The sequence below is a fragment of the Spermophilus citellus genome (genome assembly GCF_964194105.1).
Source record: "Spermophilus citellus genome assembly, chromosome: 4".
In the NCBI taxonomy this organism is placed as follows: Eukaryota; Metazoa; Chordata; class Mammalia; order Rodentia; family Sciuridae; genus Spermophilus; species Spermophilus citellus.
The window spans coordinates 7,137,781-7,154,291 of NC_138185.1; the positions used below are offsets into that span (position 1 = coordinate 7,137,781).

Consider the following 16,511-nt stretch of genomic DNA (forward strand, 5'->3'; position numbering starts at 1 on the left):
ACATAGTTCAACAGAACAAGGGTGGTAACATTTGTTAGTTCCTAATTAAACATGACTCATTCTGAAACGTCTCTGATGACACAGCCTACTTACATAAATAATCTACCAGTAAGTCTCACACTTCACAATGAGGACTGCCTGATTCTCACCCACACCCCACACCCCACCACCGGAGACTACGGCTTCCATCTATGCAGACTGTTTTAATTATAAAGCTAATAAATTAATAGAACTAAATACTAAAGTAAGACCAGTGGTGATGTCTGACTTGTGGCTGCTGGGGAATGTCACTAAACACACACCACAGTATCTGTGCCCTAACAAGTCCTACTCGGGCATTACTGCCACCCTTTCCTTTGTAAGCCCCATGTGGCTTTGGTCAAAGTGCTATAAATAGCTACAGAAATTAACAAGAGATTCTCAGGAAAAAAAGGCCAAGGGAGTCAAAAGGACACAGGTGCCACGTACACTAGAGTGTTCCCTAAGCACCTCAGAGACTTCAGCAGCTACAGTGGCCCTGGCACCTGCTCCTGGGGCTCAGCAGCACCTTCAGGGTAAGGCCACCACATGGGAGGCACTCGAGGCTCTAAATTTTGAGTTCAAATTAAAACACTAAGTAATCAAAAAGAAAAGAAAAGAACTCCTCCGGAAACGCCAGTCTCCTCTGCACGCAGAGATGGCTGGCGCTGCTGGTACAAGGAGGCTCCTTCTGTAGCTGGCCAGCTCTCTCCTCATCCACCATTGTGGTCAGGACACTTACCTGATGCAGCAAGCCCTGACAGCCTCCCTTGAATCCTCACAGTGTTCCTATGAGCTTACACATTGTTTGTCATTCCTTTTCAGAGGTACCTGGGTCAGCAAGACACCTGAACCAAAATGCACTGTTAAATGATTTACAGTAGAGGGGGTAGAGAGAGAAAAGGGGAGGGGAGGGGAGGGGAGGGGAGGGGAGGGGAGGGGAGGGGAGGGGAGGGGAGGGGAGGGGAGGGGAGGGGAGGGGAGGGGAGGGGAGGGGAGGGGAGGGGAGGGGAAGGGGGATAGTAGAGAATAGGATAGACAGCAGAATACATCAGACACTAGAATGGCAATATGTAAATCAATGGAAGTGTAACTGATGTGATACAGCAATCGGTATACGGGGTAAAAATGGGAGTTCATAACCCACTTGAATCAAACTGTGAAATATGATATATTAAGAACTATGTAATGTTTTGAACGACCAACAATAAAAAAAAAAATGCACTGTTACCAAGAAGCTTAAAAAAACCCAGACTAATGGGCTGGAGCTGAGCTCAGTGGTGAAGTGTTTGCCTCACATATCAAACTGGGTTCGATCCTCAGCACCACATAAAAATAAAGATATTGTGTGACCATCTACAGCTTAAAAAATTTTTTTAATGTTAAAAAAAAAAAAGATTAAGGATGAGTCTGTGATTATGTTCTACTTGGGGGCGGGGGCCCTTTCACCTTTATGTGTTGCGTGATAAATCCCTGGTCACACCAAAAAATTACTTTTGCCCATTCTACTATGCACTTTACACTTATATGTTTGAAATTTTCTATAATTATTAAGGAAAAAAAATTACCTTGATCACAAAGCCAACCCAAAAAGCAGCCCTTAACCTGGAGTTAATTTCCCCTTAGTGCCAAATGAAATTCAAATCTTCTAATTCCTACAAATCTTAAGATTCCTAATACTTTAAACCAGAATAAAAAAGCTAGGCGTGCCAAGTCAACAATGAGACAGAAAATCAATCCAACACCAAAACCCAAACATTGAACTTCCTCCCACACACAACACTGGCCCAGCACACACAGCGAAGGATTCCAGTGGCCACTTTCAGACAAAGCAACCACCAGGTTCGGGCCTGGCCTAGCTTAGATAATCGCAGCAACAGAAGGAAAATTATTTCCACTTTCTACTCAATAATATGGAACACAAAAAAACAGCTGTTTGTGAATGATGGCTGACTTTCCACATCACCTGCTCGGACTTCATTTTCGGAAAGTGTTTCTTCTTTGTCCCTCTTTCAAAGAAATAAAGAATAAAACAATCTTTCATATCCAAAGCAAAGATTGGCAAGCATATTTAAGCCATAAATATATATCTTACCATAAACTTGAAAACTTAAGTGTTTTCTAATTAAAATTGGAAGCAATGTTCTCAGCAATATGTAAGAATTACTATAACAATGGGTGCAGTGATGCACCCCTATAATCCCAGCTACTTAGGACATGGCAGACAGGATCACAGGTTCAAGGTCAGCCTGGGCAATTTTGTAAGACCTTGTCTCAAAATTTTTAAAAAAAAAAAAAGGTACTGTGAATTTAATTCAGGAGCATTTACTATCCCCAGGCCCTTTTTGTTGTTGTTTTGGTGGTACCAGGGATTGAACCCAGGGGCACTTAACCACAAAGCCACATCCCTAGCCCCTTTTCTGTATTTTATTTAGAGTAAGGCCCCTGCGTTGCTGAGGGCCTTACTGCGGTTGCTGAGCTGTCTTTGAACTTGATCCGCCTGCCTCTGCCTCCTGAGCTGTTGGGATCCAGGGCGTGCGCCTTCCACCCAGCTGTTGCTGTTTTTTATTTTGAGACAGGGTCTCACTAAATTGCTTAGGGCCTCCTCGATAAATTGCTGAGGCTGGACTTGAACTTGAGATCCTTCTGCCTTAGTCTCCTGAATCACTGGGATTACAAATGTACACCACTGTGCCCAGCTCAAAATAAAAATTTTAGAAGGGCTGAACTGTAGCTCAGTTAGAGTGCTTTTGAAAAGGCCTAAATTCAATCCTTGTCAGTACTAATTATTTCCTTATGTTTGTCAATTTTTTTATATAGATTTCAGGTTTAGGCATAAGACAAACCATTAATACACAGATTTGTGATTTACAGTATCACTATACATGCTATATAAAATAAAAAGTACTGCGACTTGAAATTAATGTTAAAATTCATCTTGAGTCTTAAGTGGGCCAGAAAACACTTCTCAACTGTGCACAAACCTGGCCCCCGAACAGCCTCCAAGCATCTGACTGCAGGGGGCATCATGAACCTGAATCTGAAATTGTGCTGTGAATCATACTTCCAACTGTAATTAACATTTTTACAAATCCATGTTTTTATTTGATCCTCTTAGTTCCTCACCTTAAAGGCTCAATTGTGCAGCAAGTTTCAACATACACAAATGAGCAGGGAACAGTAGGTTAGTTTACACCTTAGAACTTCAGATCTGCCAACCTTCACCTGCCTTCATTTGCTTACCGACTATTTACTAAACAAGATATACAAATAGGCGGCAAATCAGACAAATACATGCAAAGCCAAATTTGTAATTTAACCTTTTAACCCAAGCCCCCAAATATTAAACATTTCCTAGTACCACCTGCCTATAATCACTATTATTATCCTTCTCACTTGGATAACACCACATACAATTCAGCTGATATCAAGAAAAATATACTGGGCTGGGGATGTGGCTCAAGCAGTAGTGCGCTTGCCTGGTGTGCGTGCGGCCCGGGTTCGATTCTCAGCACCACATACCAACAAAGATGTTGTGTCCGCGAAAAACTAAAAATAAATAAATAAATAAATAAAATCCTCTCTCTCTCTCTCTCCTCTCTTTAAAAAAAAAAAAAAAATATATATATATATATACATACATATACACACACACTAAAATTGCCAGGTTTTACCAAATCAGAGTTGCAGGGGTCCAGCAGGTTTCTCTAAGTTAGATTGTCCTTTTTCTTCATTATTTGATTATTCACTTTCTGATATTATAAAGGAAAAGGGGAAAAAAATTCTGTGGTCACACAACACCTGTCTATGGTCATCAAGGACCATCTTGGGAGCCTGTGTCTGTGTCATGGACTAGGGAAGCCTGAGGAGACAGATGGAATGTTCTAGGGAATAAAGAATTTAGAATCTGAAGGCACACACACAAACTCCCACAATAGCAGGCTTGACGTCCCACCTCAGCGTCTTTACTATAATCACCACTTATTATTAAGTAGCACCACGTGAACAGGTGAGAACCCAGCAGATGCCAAGGACAATTTACTTTTCCCTTTTATTTCCATATGAAAAAAATGAGCCCCGTCTCATTAACTGTTTACCAACCCGTATTTTACAAAGTTCTCTTCTGTATTTATGCATAACCTGTGAATGGTACAGTCCCCCACACCAAAAATTAAGACAGGGCTAAATGTGTCCCAACATTTAGCCCTGTCTTACATGCATTTACAGAACTGCAGTTAGAAGCAGAAAATGTTAAAAAAAATAATTGAGTTCTACTTAGGTCCTGCTGAACAAAATAACCAACAAACAAGAAATACAAAAGATATGGCTACCCACTGCCCCCAGAAGAGGTGCCAGAAGACTTTTCCTTCAAACACTTGAAACATCTAACAATAGAGAGCATCTCAGCTTTGGCAAACAGAGGAGCAATATTAAAGACAAAGAACCTGAAATCAAGAAACTAACACTAAGCTTACACTTAGCACAAGAGAAAAAATAAATAAATAAAACAAAACTTTTGACTCTAGCTTTCTCAAAAATCAGATCAGGCCAGGCTCTGCAAGGCATGCTTATAATCCCAGCAGCTAAGAAGGCTGAGGCAGGAGGATCACGAGTTCAAAGCCAGCCTCAGCAACTCAATGAGACCCTGTCTCAAAATGTAAGAAGTCTGGGAGTGTTGCTCAGTGATGAACACCTCTACTGTCAATCCTCAGTACCAAAAACATAAAATACAATCAACTCAGTAGCTTCATGGGCAGAAAAAGAAATGGGAACACTGTAGAGACCAAAAGTTAAGTGATACTACTTGCAGGATAGGGTATCTTTAAAGTACAAAGGAAAAAATAAATAAATAAATAAATTGGACCTCATTAAAATTAAAAGCTTTGCCCAACACATACAAGACCCTGGATTTACTTCCAGCACCGCTCCCCCCGACCCCACACACACACACACACACACACACAAAAAAACTTAATTTTAAACACTTTGTGCATCAAAGGACACTATCTGGGGAATGAAAAGACAGCCATAGAATGGGACCAAATATTTGCAAATCACAAATCTGATATGTGTCCCTGGGTTCAATCCCCAGTACCAAAAAATTAAAAAGCAAAAATGGGCAAACAACCTGAGTAGACATTTCTCTAAACAAGATATGCAAATGGCCAGTAATACAGGAAAAGATGCTCAGCACTGTAGGTCAACAGAGAAATGCAAACTGAAACTGCAGTGAGGTACCATTTCACATCTACTAGGACGCCTAGGGTATTTTTTCTTCCAGTGCTGGGGATGGAATCCAGGGCATGCTAGGGAAGCACTTGACCACTGAGCCACATAATTAATTTAAAAAAGAAAGAAAATTACAAGTGCTGGGAAGATAATAGGAACCTAATAGGAAAATTTGAGGAATAAATAATACATCATAAATCCCCAAGTCAGTCTACTATCATTTTTGGTTCATCTGTTTTGACTTCCTTAAGCTGATGACTATTTTTATGAAAAGAAATAAAGGCGGGGGGGGACTGGGATTGTGGCTCAAGGGTAGATCGCCTGCTTAGCATGCATGAGTTGCTGGGTTTGATCCCCCAGCACCACATTAAAAAAAAAAAAAAAAGAATAAACAAAATAAAGGTATTGTGTCCACCTACAACTAAAGATATTTAAAAAAAAAAAAAGGATTTTTCTTTTTTAAATTACACAAAATGACCACAGCACCAGGTGTGGGTGCACACCTGTAACCCCAGCAACTCCAGGCTGAAACAGGAGGATCAAATGTTCAAGGCCTCCACAGTTTAGCGAGAGCCTACCTCAAAACTAAAAATAAAAAGGAGTGGGGAAGTAGCTCAGTGGTAGAGCGCCCCTTGGTTCATTGCCCAGTACTACACACACACACACACACACACACACACACACACACAATCACGATCACAGGTTGATGGGCTAACAAACAGAAAAATACACACATCCGATCACGAATACACTTTAGGCTTAGTGCCTAACAGCAGGACTAAGGATGAAATAACCAGCAGCTTTTAAGGAGAAAAAAACTGTTCTGTTTTCTTTTCACCCATCTTTCCAAGTTTTTGGCTGTTCAACACAGGAGAATTAAGCAAAAGGTTTCAATATCTATTAGTTGTACTTTTAGGACCCCTGGAGGGCGGAAAAAGCTCCCTGGGTACTAATATTTATTTAGTTATGCTCTCTAGTACCCCAAGTTAATTTAAGTTTCAGACACAACCCTGGGCCTGCTTGGGTCTTTGCTTTCTGGCACCTGACCCTCAGCACCACAGTTCCACCAGCACCCTCAGGCCAACTCCCGGGAGAGCTGTCCATAATTGATGCTGTAACTAAGGCACCTCAGAAACAGTGGCCCACTCCCTTCTGATGGCAGCAAAGTCTTTGGGCAACTCTAACCTCAAAAGAAGGAGGACAATGCCCAGGGGCAAATAATTGTTCACTCCAACTAACAAACAGAGAGAGGACTTTGAAAAGAAAAGTAGCACCGTAAATTATTGAATGTGATTCCCATGCTTGGGAAAACAGAATGAATCCACAGGACTGGCAGGAGTCTGAATGCTCCTCAGCATAAAGCCACCCTGCAAAAAGAATGAGTGGGTCAAAATGCAGCCCTCACTTCCACTTAACATCCAGCCTCCTGGAGCACTGAGGGGGAGTCCAGGGCTCTGCTCCATGCTTAGCAGCTGAAGGGGGAAAACTGACTCTGCAGATTGAAACTTAAAAGGACTGCCCTGGGGACAAAAGAGGACTGAAAAGGAAAAGGGGGGAAAATGCTCTTAACACCCCAAAGATATTCCCATAAAATTCCCAAAAATATTCCCTGTAAAATTCTTTCAGTTTTTCCCTTTGACCAAAACAACACACCTTCTTTTTTCCCCTTTCTTTGTCAAAATGATTTTGGAAGACAGACTCAGTGTAGAAATTCTAAGACCTCTGTTCCCAGGCAAATGTCCTAAAGAAAGAGGCTGCTCACAGGGGGCTATTCCCTCACCCCAAGGACGGAGGCTATGCTGCCTGAAGCAGACATAGCCCCTCGGCAGGACCTTTAAGATTGGAGTTCCTTAGCCAGGGGTGGTGGTGCACACCTATAATCCCAGCAACCCAGGAGGCTGAGGCAGGATTGCAAGTTCAAGGCCGGCCCCAAAAATTTAGCAAGACCATGTCTCAAAATAAAAATTTTAAAAGGACTTGGGGTGGGGGGAATATAGTTCAGTTGGTAGAGTGCTTGCCTTGCAGGCACAAGACCCTGGGTTCGATTCTCAGTACCACACACACACACACACCAAAAAAAAAAAAAAAAGGACTAGGGGGGCTGGAGTTGTGACCCAGTGGTAAAGTACTGGTGTCAATCCTCAGCACCACATATAAATAAATAAAATAAAGGTATTGTGTCCATCTGCAACTTAAATTTTTAAAAGGGATGGTGGGGCTGGGGATGTGGCTCAAGCGGTGGTGCGCTTGCCTGGCATGCGCGGGGCGCTGGGTTAGATCCTCAACACCACATAGAATAAAATAAAGATGTGTCCACCGAAAACTGAAAAATAAATATTAAAAAATTATCTTTCTCTCTCTCCTCTCTCTAAAAAAAAAAGCGGGGGATAGGGGGATTAGGGATGTAGCTCAGTGGTAAAGCTCCCCTAGGGTAAAAAAAAGGTGGGGGGGTCCGAGAGCTGGGGATGTATCTCAGCAGTGGAGCACTTGCCCAGCACTTACAAAGCCCTGAGTTTCATCCCCTGCATCTCACACACACGAAAAGGCGGGGAGGATCTTTACTGGATAAAAGGAATCACTACCCTGCTTTCTACTTCAAGGTCCCAATCACACACCTGCTCCAAATCATTAACTTCAGACGTCAAAGGGACCCTGGAATCGTACAGAGCAGGAGGACATCACCTACGGTAAGAAATAATGACAAGCATGAAGGGCTTTGTACCAGTCTCAGTGCTCAATTCTGACAGCCACCCTGGGAAAAGAGTATCCTCTATTTGATGAGTAAGAAAATGGAAAACAATCTGCCCACTCAGTCAGGGCTGACTGGGCGGGTGATCTCTCAGCTCAGGTTCACTCCTCTTCTGTGATCTTCCCATGGCCTGCACTCGCACCCAGCCTACCTTCCTGAACAGGAAGGCCCCTCACGCACAAAACTGCAGCCAACTCCACCCAAGCTCACTCCTGTCTCAGAGCCCTTCTGTGTGCTAGGCAGCCCCTAACATTTCATCCGAGACTGGTGAGTGATTGGCTCTACCCCAGGTCAAACATCACTTCTTCAAAAAGCTCTCCCAAGTCACTCCCAGCACGATACAAAGTAACCTGTACTTAGCTGTCTCCCCATCATAGTAAAAGCACAGGTACAAAACCCTCCCGCAAGAATCACAGTACTATGATAAAAGATAGCTCGACCTCACCCCTTCTAGATCACTCAATTCCCCAACGCACATCTGACAAGAGGAGGTACTAAAAAACTATGTTGAGGGCTGCGGTTGTGGCTCAGTGGTAGAGCACCTGCCTAGAATGCATGAGGCACTGAGTTTGATACCTAGAACCACATTAAAAAAAAAAAAAAACCATAAAACTAAATTAAAAAAAAAAAAAAAACACGTTGAGCCAGGCACAGTGGGGCACACCTGTAATCCCAGCAGCTCAGGAGGCTGAGACAGGAAGATCACGAGTTCAAAGCCAGCCTCAGCAAAAGCGAGGTGCTAAACAACTCAGTGAGACCCTATCTCTAAATAAAATACAAAATAGCTGGGGATGTGGCTCAGTGGCTGAATGCCCCTGAGTTCAATTCCTGGTACCAAAAACAAATGAACACCTTCTACACGCCTCTCTCCCAGATCTGAACCCCATCTTTTTAAGGGCCAGTCTCGCACAATTGAGCACCTAATTACACACTGCCTTCTATTACTCTGTCTCTTGTGACATTTTTTCAATCATACTCAGGAATATCTTACTAATTCCCCAATTTGGGCAAGATACTAACCTAGCCTGGGTTTATATGATCATCTATGAAATAAAAACAGCAGTTCAAACCTTAGAATTCACCCTGGAACTGCCAACTTGAAGACTTTTGTTAATAGAGTAATCAAATTTCTTGTTAAAAAAAAAAAAACTGAATTCAAAGATCCCCCATATTTAGGAACATGAAAGACACTCAAATGCCAGATTAACGACCCAGTGACCTTAAATTTCTTTAACTTTCTCACAATATTCTACAAAACACACACAGTGTGCAAGGCAGGCAAGCCTTCATCTGGGGAGCGTGAAACCTGAAGGATAACTGTGCTTTCACTGATAGCACCCACAGGCCCGCCTTCTCTCTTCCCCTAACCCACGCCCAATCTGCTGGCTTCGATTATTCTGATCCTGACCACTGTTAACCTCCACTTTTCTCGCTCCTTTTACAGGTCCCGTTTTACACTCCCCGCTTCTGGCCTGCTACAAGTTTGTGTCTGTTTCACATCCCTGGATGCGCGCAGCACATCTTCCAGGGTCGAAAAGGCACAAAATACAAGGCAGCAGGACAGCCAGCAGCATTGTGTCCTGCCACCTCTTTGCATTTTACCTTCCCAAAGAGCTCTGAGAGGCAAGGCCACAGAGACCTCCTTCCTGGGGCTCATCACACACTGCTCCCACTAGCCTGTCCAGCTCAGGAGGGGAAAACAGGCCTGTGGCAGAAGCTGCTCACTGACTAGAGTACCCATGTCCCAGAAGAGTGACCAGGAATGTGTGAACAGTTGCTCCCACAGACTGTCCAGGACTAGCCTGTTTTTGCTATTAAAGAAAATTTCGGGGTTGAGGTTGTGGCTCAGAGGTAGAGAGCGCTCACCCAGCACCCATGAGGCACAGGCACTGGGTTCGATCCTCAGCACCACATAAAAATGAAATAAGGATACTGTGTCCATCTACAACTAAAAAATAAGTATTAAAAAAAAAAAAAAAAGGAGGGCTGGGGATGTGGCTCAAGGGGTAGCGCGCTCGCCTGGCATGAGTGCGGCCCGGGTTCGATCCTCAGCACCACATACCAACAAAGATGTTGTGTCCGCTGAGAACTAAAAAATAAAATATTAAAAAAAAAAGAGAGAGAGAGAGTGAGAGAGGAGAGAGAGAATTTTTTTAAATATTTATTTATTTTTTTAGTTCTCGGCGGACACAACATCTTTGTTGGTATGTGGTGCTGAGGATCGAACCCGGGCCGCACGCATGCCAGGCGAGCGCGCTACCGCTTGAGCCACATCCCCAGCCCTCTCACTCTCTCTTTAAAAAAAAAAAAAAAGGAAACTTTCAACTCCAAACCCAAGACCTTGCTTCCAATATAGCAAAACCTCTGCATAGGGGCTGGGATTGTGAGAGCGCTCACCTAGCACAAGCGGGACCCGGGTTCCATCCTCAGCACCACATAAAAATAAAGGCATTGTGTTGTGTCCATCTACACCTAAAAAATAAATAAATAATAAACCTCCGCATAGAGAACAGAAACCACCCCCGAGAAACCCTGGTCAACGGTGGTGCTGCTCAGTTTTATAACTCCAACCTGTTCTCCAAATATGGATTCCTTCTAAGAAAGAATGCACAACACTATACTCAAATATGTGAGCCAGAGTGTGTGTGGGTTGAGGGAAATTCAGAAGGTGTCTTTAGCAGGATGAGGTTTTTTAATTTTCTAAAATGAAATAACCCACATTTCCCCATACACATTTCATTCAAGAAAAGCCCAGGCATTAAGTACCTGGTGTTTGTCAAAGGGTATGTTGGTGTAAAACAAACAAAAAAAGTCTATTTCATGATATACTTGACTGGAGGAGATCTGAAAAAATTTTAGTGATTATTAGAAAAAAAATGATATTGATTATATAAAACACGTATCTTCTCTAAAACCTTAGGTCCAATATTTGTATAGCACGTACAAGAATCATCAACCTTCTACATACTAAAACATTTCCCTAGCTCTATTGAGGTATGATTTTTTTCAAAGCTGACTAAAAACTGTATTAAGATGCCATTCTATCTACTTTTTCAAATAGTTTCATTTTGTTTTTTGAAGTATCAGATCACAGAAGTCAAGTGACTTGCTCAAGGTCATTTGATCAAGTCAGGTGAAATTAGAGTCCTGGTTCCTGCCTTCTAAAAGCTAGCCATAAATCAAACTTTTCTTGAAACTAAACAGGCCAAAAAAAAGAAAAAAAAAAGAAAATCATTCATTTCCTTTTTTCAGCAATCAAAGAACAAGAGAAAAGTAGTTTAAATGGCAGAACAGAACTTAATTAATGGCAGAACAGAATTAACAAAATTCCATTAATGTATAAACTACTACCCTTAACCACACAGTACTGGTTGCTGTGTTAACAATGTGCAGAGGTCAAGAACCTGTACCTTGCCATGATAGCACCATAAAGTCCCTATCATGTTTTAAAATCAGCACTTTTATGTATATTTGTAAATAGCTCACTCCTGTTATCTTTTAAAAGACCTGATCAAGCTAGAACATTAGAAGTACTCTGAGCCCTTAGATTTCTTTTTAAGTTAAAGGGCCATTAATATGTTCAAAGTTTTCTTCAGAGTCCTGAAAGGAAAAGGGATACCTCAAACCTACAGGTGAAACAGATGTTAGTGATGAGGGCAGAGGCCATACATGTTCATGATCTTATCACCTTCCTCTTCCCTTTTCAAATCCACCACTTTTCTCATACTTTCTGCCCATCCTTTTAATTTCTCCTACAGTGCTGATATAAAACACTACTTCTTTAAAAAAAAAAAATTTATATATTTTTATGTGGTGCTGAGGATCGAACCCAGTGCCTCTCGCATGCTAGGCTAGCACTCTGCCACTGAGCTACAACCATAGCCCTAAAACAGTACCTCTGAATTTAAAAAAACATAACATCCAGCGCAACCATATTTTTAAAATACTCACTGGATTGGATAGGGATATTAGAGTACTTTGGATTTGTTGCAAACACACTAGGGTCACATTCAGGAATTTCCCATGTACCTAATTTTCTAGGTCAGTTGGTATCATTACCCCCATTTCACAGAAAACTCTCAAGTCCAAGAAAATTTCCATTTGCTTTTGATTATGGATCAACAATGTTAAGAACTACAATCATCTAAAAAATACTAAGTTAATGGTTAGGCTGAAATTTTGTCTAGGTGGTATTAAACACAAATAACTTTAAAACATTTATAACTAACATGATTTTTTTTCATTCCAAATTCAAGTCTACCTATTTCTGAATATAGTTGTACTGGTGGAGTGATAATTTCTCTTTGCCCTTGAGCACATGGCCACAAGTTATACAAAATAAATCAAGAGCAAGGACGGGAAAAAAAAATCAAACTTAGGAGAAAACAGGAGTCTGCCACTTTCCATTGTGCCAGAAAACAGATGTGTCATTATCTGCAAATGTTTCAGACCAAACTATATGAAACAGTTAATACACTGTTTTGACCTACGAAACAGAATTTCATGTGGTTCAAACTAATATATTTTCTAAGCTCATTTTAATAACTGTCTCAAATAAGGTCTTCATATCCCAAGGCACATGAGACGATGTATTCCTTCAGGCTGCCTTAACCTTTTGGGAGCATCTGCCTCCCCACAGTCCAAAGCTAGACATTTAGAAAATTAAGTTCATTATTAACAAGGCAAGACAAACTGCTAAACCTAACAGTGGTTGTGTAAAGACCAGGACTCCTCCACATCCTTTTTACTGTTCCTCTTTCCCACTAACAGAACCGAAAACTAAGTAGATCAGCCTTTGCAAACACTTAGATCCAAGGAGACACTAATGAAAATTGAAGTGCTTTACATCTTTCAGTCATACAATATATGGCACTTTAAGCATAGTTCCATGGACCAAAAGTCTACCATTGGGGAATCTTGATTAATCCTAATTTTCAACTCTGTAGAAGAATTTGGCTCCGAACCTTTCCAATCAAAAGGGTGATTATCTCCTCCATGGGACACAGTCTCCCCTTTAGATATAGCTGACTTATGGAACCAGACCAGAAATACCTGTCACTTTCACAAAAGGAGGGGGAGAATGGCTCTACCACTGCCTCTGGGTCCAAACCCATCACTTTGGATCCACTTTTAAGAAATCTAATATCCAGTATGCTAATGAATTATTTTCTCAATTAATTCCACTAATTAGTCATCTATTCTTGTTCTGCCAGAATCCCTATCTTTTTACCATCTAATCATTCAGTGCCAACAAGCCACATATTCTACCTCCCTAGAGGGATGCATTTCCCTAAGACACTGGGTAAATAAATGGTTAGGGTAATCTGATGCTGCCTGTTCCAGCTTCCCAGATCCAGTTCACAGTACCAAACATCAATATTAACCATCAAGGGAAAATATGCTTCTTTAAATAATCAGGAGAGAATCTCCTGCTCTATCTGGAAATTTCTCTGTTCTGCCAGTTCAGTATTGGCAGTCAACAGACAATGGCACTCGTTACTACTACAATACTAAAAGGCATTTTCCCTATAGCTAAACCATCATCTCTGACACCCAAATAATCAGAATTTTTTTAGCAGAATTTACTGTCCTTGCCTCACCCCCCAACAGCATCTTCTGCTCATTTTTCGCCCAACACTGAGGTTTTATCTGAGTTCCATGGTGATGCCAAGGCAGGTAAAGATATTCTTTAAATCTTCCACCTACTCCCTTCTTTTCTGAAACTTACACATAATCAATGTTTTTACTTATTTTGAAAACTCTCATGCACCAGGTATAGTGATAATAGCTTTAAAAAGCATTTATCTACTTCCACCCTTAAATCTTTATGGGTTGGGGTTCGTACCCCCATTTTACAGAGGAGAAAAGCTGAGGCTCGGTCACCTGCCCAAGGTCATCCCGGGCAGGGGCTGCGATCCAGGTTTGACCTGGATGTCCTCTGTCCTCCGCCGGCTCGGTTCTCACAGTGCGTGCGGGCGGGGTGCGCTCCTCGGGGCCGTCTTCCTTGGAGGACGAGCCTCTGAGAAGAACCAGTCCCCTTCCCTGTCTTCGCCACGCTCCCCCCACTTCCACCTGGCAGCGGCTCCCGGAGGCCCTAGTCACAGTCCCTCCTCTGGGGCCAATTCAAACTTCCCCTCGGTCCCCCAAGCAGGCACCGGCTGACACGAGGAGCCGCCTCCTCCCCGCCCGCAAGGCTGGGAGCGGGCGAGTGGAAGAAAGGAGGGCGCGGATACCCCCCTTCCCCGGGCTCGGACTCGGGGGCCGGGGGCGCGCAGGACGCGGCGGGGGAGTGGGCAGCGCGGGCGGGCCAGGGGTCGGGCGGGACCGGGGGACCGGGGACCCGGGGACCCGGCGCCGGAGCGCGGCTCGGGCGGGCAGGGGGCTCCGGCGCCGGGGGAGGATGCGCGGGCGACGGGGCGCTGCCGCCGGCGCCCGGTCGGTGCGCGGAATGCCGGGAGCCGCGCCGGGGCGGCGGGAAGGGGTCCTCGGGGCGGCGGGCGGGGCCCCGGGGCCGGGCGCGCCGGGCGGGAAGGTGCGGCGGCCTCAGGCGCGCCGGGCCCGGGTCGGGGTCGGGTCCCGGGAGGCCCCCTCCTACCTATGCCGGGCGCCACATAGACGAAGTAGAGCAGCGAGGACGAGAGCGAGAAGAAGAAGAGCGCGGCGAGCAGCGAGCGGCGCGGCAGCCGCAGCAGCCCCCGGCGGGCGCGCATGCTGCAGCCGGGCGGCCGCTCGAGGGCCGGGCCTGCTCCCGCCGCTCCCGTGCGCCGCCGCCTGGGCCTCGGCCGCCGCCTCCCGAGCCTCGCGGGCCGCTGCCGCCGCCGCCTCGCCGATCCCAGCCGCCGGCCGCCGCGGGCCGGGCCACATGAAGCGGGCGGGGGCCGCTCGGCCCGGAGCGAGCGCAGCGACGGGGGCGGGGCGGGCGGTCGCACGGGGGCGGAGGGGCGGGGCCAGCGCCGCCGGGCACCGTCGCAAAAGACCCGCGCGCGCGCTCGCCGCCCGACCCCCGTCGCCCCTGCGGCAGCGCGGCGGCTTTAGGGAGCGTCACCAAATGACGACAGCCCATCTCCCCGCGGGGCCACCGCCCAGGCTTGCGGGGAGCGTCTCTCAAGAGCCAGCCGGCTTCGCGCTCGGGCTCCTCGAGAAGGGGGCCAAGGGGCCATCTGCAAAGTCTGACCGTCTGGTAGCCCACTGCGGCAGAAGAACTGGGATTGTACCGCTTGGGGGGCTCGGCCTGGTATACGCTTTCTTTCATTCGTTTATTTATTCATTCAATCAATTCATTATTTATTTATTGAATGCCAGATGCAGTTGTTGGTGCTGAGAACAAAACAGATTAAATCTCTTGTCTTCTTTGAACTTACATTCATGTGGAGGAGAATAAACGCAAATCAATCAATAATTATCTGGTACTAATAACAGATATGAGCAAAATAAAACAGGAGGATGTGTTGGCAGCAGGCTACAGTAGACAAGGAAGGTCTCCCTAAGCAGCTGACATCAGCTGAGACCAAGGGTGAGAAAGAGCCAGCCACAAGTGAGGACAGAGCAGTGCCACCAGGGGGAACAGCAGGGCAAAGGCCCTGAGGTAGAGAAAGCCCACTCTGGCCCCAGCTTGAACCCAAGGCCAGCAAGTGAAGTAGGAGACCTGTAGACAGGTGCACATCCCACGGAACAGGGAACCAAAGAGGAAACTGACATTGCTGTAAAGAGAAGCTAGTCACGCCCTTCCATGCAAAACTGGCCTGACTCTGAAGGCAGGCCCTTGACTACTGAGCCGTAAACTGCCTCAGTGGTCTCTCTGGACCCTGCAGCTCATTCTGTAGGCAAATCGGTGCCCTACCCCATCACTTTAGCACGGGACCATATCTAAAACAGTACCTCAAGATCAGCCTTGATCCAGAGCACCGCAGAAGGCAGTGAGCAATAGCTAGAGACCCATGGGGAGTGACAGTAGCACCCCACCATCTTCAAGAAGCTCCCAGATGAATCCAAGAGGCAAGTGTCCCCCATGTGGGCACATCTGAAACCAGAGCCCTGTCTTGGAATATGTCAGAAGCCAGGAGTGGGGAACTTTTCAGGGATTCTGTGAGAACCAAAATTAATCCTACTCTATATTCCTAAAGCAATTTGAACTTTTTCCACTGTTAACTTGACCCTTTTAAGTGGAGGCTATAGAGTCAGACTGCCCGGGTTCTTTAACTCCCAGCTCTTCCATTCTTAGCTTGTGACCTTAAGCAAGTTACTTAAACTCTCTGTACCTTAATACAATGGGAATGTCATTAGTAATGACCATATGAGGTTGTTGTGAGGATTTGACTAATACATGCAATGCCTGACACATGGTAAATGCACATGGGTCTTGCCTTATCCAACAGCCCTGGGAAATGGGATGGGAGAGAAGAGGCTTTAAAAAGAGAAGCAGAGAATTTTGATTTGGATAGATGTGGGTTCAACTCTCAGCTTGGCCTAAGCTTTACTGTGTGACCTTGAGCAAACCTCTTATCTCTCTGAGCTT

The 16,511-nt window shown here is 44.8% G+C and overlaps 1 protein-coding gene across 2 annotated transcripts in view; it reads right to left on the bottom strand.

The window, feature by feature from the left end:
• Positions 1–14,868, bottom strand: part of B4GALT5 (beta-1,4-galactosyltransferase 5) — a 73,780-nt gene extending 58,912 nt beyond the window's left edge. Inside the window, exon 1 of one of the 2 annotated variants that reach the window (XM_081293136.1) lies at positions 14,592–14,860. In XM_081293136.1, the coding sequence (XP_081149262.1) occupies positions 14,592–14,706 (115 nt within the window). In that variant the 5' untranslated portion in view covers positions 14,707–14,860. Of the gene's footprint in view, positions 1–14,591 lie in introns of both variants that reach the window. The other variant, XM_081293137.1, reaches the window with a different exon arrangement.
• Positions 14,869–16,511: the final 1,643 nt, after the last annotated feature.